Source organism: Netta rufina (assembly GCF_964035555.1).
Source record: "Netta rufina genome assembly, chromosome: 3".
Lineage (NCBI taxonomy): Eukaryota > Metazoa > Chordata > Aves > Anseriformes > Anatidae > Netta > Netta rufina.
Window position 1 is genome coordinate 86,492,870 of NC_140125.1, and position 9,911 is coordinate 86,502,780.

Here is a 9,911-nt window from a genome sequence, read left to right on the forward strand (position 1 = left end):
CAGTGGGGTTATGCCCAATTCCCTCCACCCCACAGAGTGACCGCGTTTGTAGCTTGATAGGTTGTGGGGCATGGGGAAGGGTTGCTTTTCAGACGGTGCTTTCTTTTTGAAAATATTTGAAAAAGTTTGAAAAATAAAGGTATTGGTGTCTAACAACAACTCAAATCTCAATATGGTAAAGACCACATCATTAGGACCTGCTTAATTGCACAAGTAAAGAGGAAGGGACAGGAGCAAACACTACTCCTGCACAAAGGACACAGAGACACCTATGTTGTGGCTTAAACCTATAAGCTGATTATAGGCAGGAGTTAGGATCTTCCTCCACTTCATCCAATAAACCTACACCTCATAACATCATACAGTTACAGCAGTAACACCTCCTTCCCTACAATTAATCACATTCACATTATTCAGGTTGGCCCTCACACACATCCTCAAATAGAGGGGTCATTATAGCAGGGAAGGTTTGCCACTGAAGTAGAAAAAAAAAAAGAAAAAAAAAAAAGAAAAAAAAAATGTGTGGAAAGAAAAAAGCAAGAAAATTCAAAGGCATTTAGGGCACTGTGAACATTCTGTTCCATGCTAATATTAGTGGCAATACAGCGTAGAATTACACTACTAGCCTCAAACATCTCAGCAGATCAGAAATATGAATTATTTATCACAGATGGAGAACAGAGGAGGTGCCCGTTTTCTGCACTGGCTTCCTATCCCCTGGCTTCTTTCCCTCCTCATTAGAAGTGATATTAGCAACTCTAAATGATAATGACAAATGTAATTTTTTCTTTGTTTTTACCTAACTTTAATCAATTTGGTGGTACCATTCCATGCCAGCTATTTTTTCCAGACTGACAGGATCAATCACAATGAGTCAATGAATTATTTCAAAGAACAAAAGACAGAGGGTGAAGAGACTGCTTTGACCCTGTTAAAGTCTGAAGACCTCCAATGTTCTGCCTTCCCCACATTCGTATGCATCAAGCCAACACCTGGCCACGATGCTTGGGTTCAAGGATATTCCTCCTCTCAGTCTCCACACTAAAGCATGCCCAAGCTATGGTGATATCTATGAACTCTTTGAGAAGGAGAAATAAGTCACATGTGACTCACGGAGTTGCTAAAAATCTGTGACAGATTGGTCATCACAACATAAGTCCAGAGTGGCCATGTTTCAGCTTTGCACAAGCAGGTCTTACATGCAAATGCAGTATACCACATGAGCTTCAGACCACTCACTGGCAGCAGAAAGACTCTCTCCAATCCTCTCAGTAATTTTCCTGCTGGGTCCACTGATTATAAAGCCAAAGAGAGAACTATGATTTTATATTCCAATTACCTGCATGACGAAGGTGACCACATTTCCCCAAATTCCCATTTGGCCATAGCTCTACTAAATTAAATCTTTCTTAAATATTTTCCAGAGACAAAGAATTCAAAGCACTTAGTATACCAAGTCAATTAGTCTTAAAAGCGCACACCTTATTTTGGCTAAAATTCATATAACTGTATTCTAAGAGCGCCAAACAGAGTGTTTACACTCTAAGTACACATAATCTTTTACTTCTCCTCATTATTCATGACAGTCCCAAAGCAAATTTACAGCAAGGTTTTAAAAATAGCATTAATAATCTTAGGGGCTGTAATAAGACCCTAATTAAGATAGTATATGAAAGTTTCCTGCTAGTGAGATGACAGATTTAAACTATGCAGTCACAAAACTCCTTTAGGAATTTATTTTAACACCACAATTTGGGAAATATAGTTGTCATTCCTGCTTCCACACAAGGTATTGAGACATCATGGCAGGTATTTGGCTATCTTGGCGTGTGCTGTTGAGTCACGTTTAGGACCCAGCTGCTCAGGGGACACTGCAATTCACACCTTGGCCCCACAGATGCATGCTTTCACCACTTCACAAAGTGCTTTCCAAGATGACAAGTGAGGGTCCCAGGAAAGGAGGAGTCTTCAGACAAGCTTTGCTTAGGTGACCTTCCTCACTTCACGCAGAACCTCCTCAGCAGCAGCAAGAGTAGGATCCCATTTCTGATGAACGGTGCAGGTGTTTTAGCACTGAGAGCAAACTCTCAGTCAGCATTGCTCACTGTTCACTGCTCACTTCTGTAACAACACAGGCTGCGTTTATCAACCTCATTTTTCTCCTACAGCCCAGATTTATCTGCAGGGTAAATCCACCCTGTATGCCAAAGCTGCAGGGATCAAAGCCCATCTCTGAACAGACTCCTCCAGAATCCTCTCATTAGACATGTCAAGAACTGACACTTCTTACTGACTCTTTTGGAGTTGTAAGAATTCAGCCTGCCATCAGTTAGGCCTACAGTTTTCTGGGAGCAGTGAATTAAGGAAGCCCAAGCAAGAAATAAAACGTGAGAATTATGACCCCCTATTTTGTATTATCAGTCACAAACAGAAATTTTGCTTTAATGCATTGACCTTGAGAAGCCACACAAGATATATTACAGTTGAACTGGATATTAACCACAGCCTCTCCCTCTGCTCTGAGCAAAAAAGGAAAAGACAGTTCCAACTTCTCAGTAAGAGTTAAACCTTCATTCAACTTAGATTAAACATTGCTCCCTTCAGATGTTAATATACATCACTGACATTTTCTTTCCTTAAAAAACACCACAAAGGCTTCTCACTTGAAACAATCTCCATTTAACAACACACATCCTAGTGAGTCCAGATTTAACTACACTGACAACTCATTATTGAAAGTGCTCATGTGCTCTCAGTGACCAAAGCTGCTCTGGCAGACTTCTCTCTCTGGATTTATCATTAACATTTACATTCTCGAGCTGCTAAATAATTCAGTATAGCATTTAGCCTTGTGTCCTTGCTTGTCTACCCAGAAGCTGCTCTCACTGTTTACTGTATGAGCCAGCAGCAGGGAAGAAAAACCTGCCTGGATCCTCAGTGCTTCCTCACACCCTGCAACTGAGAGGCAACTTTCACTCTTGACACAGAAGTTCTTATTTATTTTTTTTTTGTTGGAAAAGTGTTTATTAGATACCTAAATATAGGCGGTTATTTATCCACATGGAGCCAGGACCATGTGGTCTCAGCTTCCCATGCAAATTCCCCTTTTAATAATCCTAATGCGGGGAGCTCTCCAATCAGAGCGCTATCAGCCACGGCGCCCTGATACCTGATGCCAGCTTTGCTGGTAATGTAGGCCACTGAAGCAAATCCAGGGAGATTGAGTTGGAAGTGGAGAGAGAATCAGAGATCTGCTTGCATGGCTTCCTGATGGGGGGTGGGGGTCTAATTTTTTTATTTATTTTATTTTTTTTCTTTCCTCGGTGCTGTAAAGGAGAGATACAATTTCCAGGCGATCATTAGCTCAGAGCAGCCCAGCTGGGTTGAGGCTGGGAGGCGGGGACACGGTGGCAAGCAGCGAAGCAAGGTGGAGGCACGAAGGCAGAAGACCAGGTGGATGAAAGCATGAGGTGGCTCTTGGGCAGCAACTGGAGGAAATTCGGACACGCAGACAGGGGGAACTACGACTGGCTAAACAATGAGCCAGGTGGGCCACTGCTGGAAACAGAGCTCCAGGTCTGTACCCTCCTGCTCGTGTTTGTGGCATCTCCTTTGACTTTGCATGTGTGTGTGTGTTTGTACAGTGCCTCAGTGTACGTACATAGTTAATACATGGGTATCAAGCTGTATCAAAGCGGTAATGTGCAATTACATATCATCAAAGCATTTATTTATTGCTGTTAAGTTCTTTTCACCATAGATATGGTGAAAAAAAATAAACATCAGAAGGAAAACCTTGTTGGAGTGTCAGTTAAAGAAGTTTTTGTCTTTTAAGCATAATGCATTCTGTTATTCCTTGATTTCTTTTCTTTTAAATACATATTTACTCTTTGGATCTGGTCCCATGAAGCCTTTCTACAGACGTTTACAGTCCGTAGCAGGCGGCAATGAACTCTTGTTCTCTAAGCTGTGCGCTGATTACTTCTCAGAGAGAGGATCACAGGCAGGCAAGTGGGGGGAGGAGAGATGAAAACACAGCCTGCTTTTCTGTCTTTGGCTGGGATGCAGAGAAAGGGGTTCTCTGATGAGGAATAAAAATTTCAGGTTCACATATACCCCTAGTAAATGTCTGAGGCAAGTAGCACCAGCAAATAAACTGGCCATGCTACTTAGCATTCAAGTATACTGTTGTAAAAAGAAAGGGGGTAAGAGGTTTTTTTTGAATGCCTCTATGATTTTAATAGTCTACCTCATCACTAAGACTGCCAGAGTTTGAATGGCAACATCTTCACGCCCTGAAGCTGTTTTTGTCTGACAATGGGAAACACACAGCAGCACCAGCAGCACATTCAAACAAGTATTTGAAAATGCAGTTTAAGTCTAGGATCTCTTTAAAATTGTGTAGTTATTAATGGATACAAAAGCACGTCAAAATGTTTTTCTGTTCTCCAAAGTTTAATGTTTTTGCTTTTTACAAGCAATAATGAATCATCTCTGAGAAGCAGAATGGAACTTAGGAAAGCACCTATGCATGGGCTGCAGCCTACTGACTTCAAAGGAGACTTTGCTCCAAATCCAGTTAAAACATTCAGAAGTACCTGTTCCTTGATTCAACTTCAAACACCATATCAAAACTATTAGCATAAATATGGACTATATTTTAAAAGTCATGTAAATAAAGGTCCAAGTGCCCTAGCAAATCATTCACATAATAAATTCTAGCACCAAACAGCCACTTCAATGGGAATTTAAGCAAGCCAAGCAAGCTTTCCCCCCTCTCCCCCTTATCCTTACTCAAAAGCTTACTTTAAACTCATGCTTTATTAGGTCATTCCCTTCTAAAGTAGGTACTAGGTTTCTTTTGTCTATACTAAAAGTTCAGTTCCAAAACCATTAAATTACTCATTATGGAAATGCCACACAACTCTGCACTCTCCATTTCATTTCTTTATCAACAGACATGAACAAAAGCTCATCTGAACTGATATGGGTCATGTAATCTGTAAGCTGGCGACTGTACATCCTCAGCATGGTAAAAAAAAACAAAAACAAAAACAAATGCAGGCAGACAGATTACTAATGAAAGGCTTTACTACTTCTAAAATACTGAACACATAGCAGAAAACTGACCCCTTGTTTCTGTCCTCACAAAGGTATAAATGAAAAGAATTATTATGCTGGGAAATAAGCCCCAATGGCCAAACCATCCTACTAAAAATCAGTTCTGGGAAAAGAGAGGACTTTTTAGAGACTTAATTCCTTTTACTGCTGCACACTTTTCTGCTTTCTCCTCTTTATACAGGCTGTTTTTCCTATGTTTGTGTGTCTGTAGCTTATCTCAGGCTGGAAGTCCAAGTCTTGTTTATGTCAATTAAAAAATCCACCATCTTATGTTAAGATCTTCATAACATTCTTCAGTAGCCCCATAGCCACTCTTCTCAGAAAAGGCACAAAAACAGAGCAGAAAAACAGTGACCAACACTGCTCAGTTGTCTCCCAGTACTTTTGATGTGTTTGGATATACCCACAAGACATCAGCTGCAGTAAATACTTCTTGTGCCACATCTCAATGTAAAACCAGTTTATGTACAATGCTTGGCAGAAGATAATATCAAAATGTACTGTAGGTCACCATGATTTATCCTTCAAGTTATGGGCTTCAGCAAATTCGCATCTATTCCATCAGTCCCTCTTCTTTTTTCCTGCCATCCTGTGGATTCTCAACAACGGAGCCCCTGTGCGAGACCACGTCTCAGACCAGGAAGCACCATGCAGCTGTAACACTAGGCTGTGCTTCCCCCAGCACGTGAAGGATATAGCAGTGGTCCTTGGCTATTGATTAAAATATAAATATTTCCTTCCAGTGAAACTCACTGGGATGTTGCACTGGGCTTAAAGGTGAGATAATCGGGCTTCATATTCCTTTTACAGGTACGCTCTGCTGGGTTAAAAACTGGCTAGATGGTCAGGCCCAGAGAGTGGTAGTGAATAGAGTGAAATCCAGTGGTGTTCCCCAGGGGTCGGTGTTGGGACCCATCCTTTTTATTGATGATTGGGATGAGGGAATGGAGTGCACCCTCAGATGAGGCCAAGCTGGGGGGAAGTGTCGATCTGCCAGAGGTTAGGAAGGCCCTGCAGAGGGACCTGGACAGGGTGGGTCATTGGGCAGAGGCCAATGGGGTGAGGTTCAACATAGCTAAGTGCCGGCTCCTGCATTTTGGTCACAACAACCCCATGCAGCGCTACAGGCTTGGGGCAGGGTAGCTGGAAAGCTGTGCAGAGGAAAAGAATCTGGGGGTGTTGGTCAATGCTCGCCTGAACATGAGCCGGCAGTGTGCCCAGGTGGCCAAGAAGGCCAAAGGTATCCTGGCTGGTATCAGGAATAGTGCAGCCAGCAGGAGCAGGGAGGTGATCGTCCCCCTGTGCTCTTTTCTGGTGAGGCCGCACCTCGAGTGCTGTGTTCAGCTTTGGGCCCCTCACTACAAGAAGGACATCAAGGCCTTGGAGTGTGTACACAGAAGGGCTACGAAGCTGGTGCAGGGCCTGGAGCACAAGTCCTGTGAGGAGCAGCTAAGAGAACTGGGGTTGTTTAGTCTGGAGAGGAATAGGCTCAGGGGAGACATCATTGCTCTCTACAATTGCCTGAAAGGAAGGTGTGAGGAGCTGGGGGTCAGCCTCTTCTCACAGGTAACTAGTGATAGGACTAGAGGGAATGGCTTCAAGTTATGCCAGAGGAGGTTTATGTTGGAAATGAGGAGACATTTCTTCTCAGAAAGAGCAGTCAGGCATTGGGACGGGTTGCCCAGGAAAGTGGTGGTGTCACCGTTCCTGGGGTCATTTAAGGAAAAGTTGGACATGGTGCGCAGGGACAGGGTTTAGTGGGTGATATTGGCGATAGGGGGATGGTTAGACCAGATGATCTTGGAGGTCTTCTCCAACCTTAATGATTCTAAGATTCTACTAGCCTCATATATCAAACGCTGGCAGTCTCACCTTCTGTCCTCACCAACAACACAAGTGTGCAACTCACAGATCTTAAGAACAACAGTTAAATCTGATCAAAAGCATGCTCCCCACAAATTAAACCCAAAACTTAAACCTCAGAAGTGTACTCTTCATGGATCATGAAAAGTGCTGTACAAAAGCTCAGCTCTTTTAAATATCCATTATAAAAGCCGTGCTAGCATAACTGTATGAGGGAATCTCAATATCCATAATGCACAGAAGTAACAATCCTTCTTTCATTTCTTCTGTGTACTGTTTTATGCACCTTCTAAGACCACAACCAACAAAAAAAGTAGCAAACTTGATAAGAAAAAAATCTCATTTTATTAAATAATTTAATGTCTGCATTAGAGTAATAGATGGACATTTTCTTCCAACCCTGCTGTTTCTTGTAGCTCATTTAACAGTGAGGTAAGACAACTGCTTGTACTGCCAGAAACTCTTTAATAAGAAATGATCAGTAGATACGAGACAATTCTTTAGTATGTATTTCTGTGGTTAAAAGACAGCTGAGGAAAAAAAGCTTAATAGTGAGTCCATGATAGTTTCAATGTATTTTAAAATGACTTTAATGGGTTTGGCCTCAGACCCACAATACCTCAGGGGAAAAAAAATAAAAAGGAAAAAAAAAAAAAAAAAAAAAAAAAAAGAGCAGAAATCTCCTGTACACTATTTCTTTACTTTTTTTTTTTTTTTTTTTTTTTTTTTTTCTGAAGCATGACCACATACTAATAATTTAATAATATGACTATGCAGTGGAGAGGTAACAAATGCACAGTAGGTAATCAGTTGAATGTAGGTTACACTGATGTTGTAGCTAACAGAATGACCATGATTCTTAATAAGCAGAGAAAGTATTAGTAGACTAAAAAAGGTGTATAAGTTACTGCCTTTTTTTTTTCCTTCCTCCCTCCCCCCCCCCCCAGAAGCATTGCTGCAAACAGTGTATTGTATTCCTGTTCAAAGTAGTCTGAGGAAAAAAACACTAGAATTTTCCTGGTTTGAAAATAACCACCTTCATTAAAAAATAAATCTGACACATTGATCTATTTAGTCTCACCATGACAATGTGAAAAAGCAATCTGATTACTCTTTGTGTACTCGCAAAGGGAACGATTGATAGTAAGTGACATTTTAGGTTTTCTTCCCTACTCTAAACTAAACTGTGAATGAGATCCAGTTTTTAGGAGCTAGAGCAAATTAAATGGGAAAGTTTATTATATTAACATTTGAAAATTAAACTAACACAGCCGAAGTGCTCAAATGTTATAAACAACAACAACAACAACAACAAAACTAGCTTGTAACTCCTATTAATACTACAGCACAATTCAGCAGCTGTAGGACAGAGGTCGTTTGTGCTGTATTATGCAGGAGATAAAGCTGACAAGCCAGTCACAGCTGCTACCAAGATTCCTAGAAGTTCTTTTTCCACAGTTTTAAACAGGGAAACTGGTTCTTGGATAGCTGGCAGAACAAGTACAAGAAAGGGCTCCAGTCCAGGCTGTCCTGACAAACCAAGTATTATTTGGGGCTGGCCTGTAAGAATATAGCAGCCAAACAACAGGTATGGCAGGCAGTAGGTCCTGATGAAAGGGGAAGTTGTCACAATATTTGTTTGTTAAACAGTACAGTTTTCCAAATAGGAAGAAACAACAGTAGACAGTGGATCACTAGCCCTACTCTGCAATTCAGTGTTTTCTCAAGTTTTAAAAGTTTAACCTCTCTTCCAAAGAGGACTAGTCCCAGCATAATTCCAGAGGAATAAAGACATACACCAAAATACATATAGTTCCAGTCTGTTGTTCCCCTTCCCAAGGAGGTGGGTTTCCTCAACTTCATTTTATTTGTATCTAGTTGTCATAGTATTTTGTTTTAATGGGCAAATAAAAATTGACAGATCACTAGCCTGCAAAACATATTGGTGAGTGTCACTAATACAGGCAGAAAATAACTTGGGAGTGTATCAGCTAAGTCACTGCAGGGGGGGGTGGAGGATGTATTTTATATTAAGGGGTCTCCAGGAACCTAGTGCACTATCTATTTTCTTTACTTACAGAGCAGACAGCAGATAAGTTCAACCAAAGACGACATAGAGCCATTTCTGTGCATCATATTGCCTGCCACCATGATGCTCTTCCTGGCATTCCTGCTGCTCTTCCTGTACCGCCGCTGCCAGCGCCCCACCCCGCAGGGGCAGATCTTCAGCATCGACCTCCCCGAGGCCCTGCCGGAGCACGAGGTGCCCAATTTCCTTTCCGTGCTGCCCTGGACCAGTGAACAGAGTTTCCACTACTCCACTCTGGTCCCTGATGCCACGTTCCTCTCTGTGTGTTTGCCTCCATCGTACGAGGAGGCCACCATGAAGACTAGCCTGGACGAGGCTCACATTGAGCTCTCTACAGATCCAGTGCCTCCTTATGAAGAGAGCACGGCACATCCAGCAGCACCAAATAAACTTCCTACGGAAGCACCTTAGCCAAAGCATGCAACCCCTCATGGTACAAACAGGGATCTGCTATGGCCTTTAAAATTAGCAAAAAAAAAATCCAAATGAGCCAAAGCCAGTGAATTATGAAGGAAGAAACTTTGAGTAACAGGGAATGAGCCTTTTCACCTCATTGTAGGATTCTCTATCTTCCATTTGTAGCAAGGCTACATGTACAGTGTGACACCAAATCGGTTCTAGGCTGTTAATGTTGGAATTTGAGAAAACCGAGTATGTCATACAAGGATTAAACTTACAGATGAGAATGTGCCCACCTGAAATCCCTCAGCTGCCAAGAAACATAACACTGATGGTTGGACTTCATGATATTGAACGTCTTTCCCAGCCTAGATGATTCTATGATAAGTTATGCTACAGATTCAGCAGTCACAAAAAGGGCTCTTAGCATGAATCTATT

At 41.8% G+C, this 9,911-nt stretch overlaps 1 protein-coding gene across 1 annotated transcript; it reads left to right on the forward strand.

Annotated features, from left to right (window-relative positions):
* Positions 1-3,465: 3,465 nt before the first annotated feature.
* Positions 3,466-9,484, forward strand: SMIM28 (small integral membrane protein 28; the record flags this gene model as incomplete). The annotated part of the gene is made up of 2 exons (XM_084284458.1): positions 3,466-3,576; positions 9,065-9,484. 2 exons carry the CDS (start codon positions 3,466-3,468, stop codon positions 9,482-9,484), a joined length of 531 nt encoding a protein of 176 aa, XP_084140584.1.
* Positions 9,485-9,911: the final 427 nt, after the last annotated feature.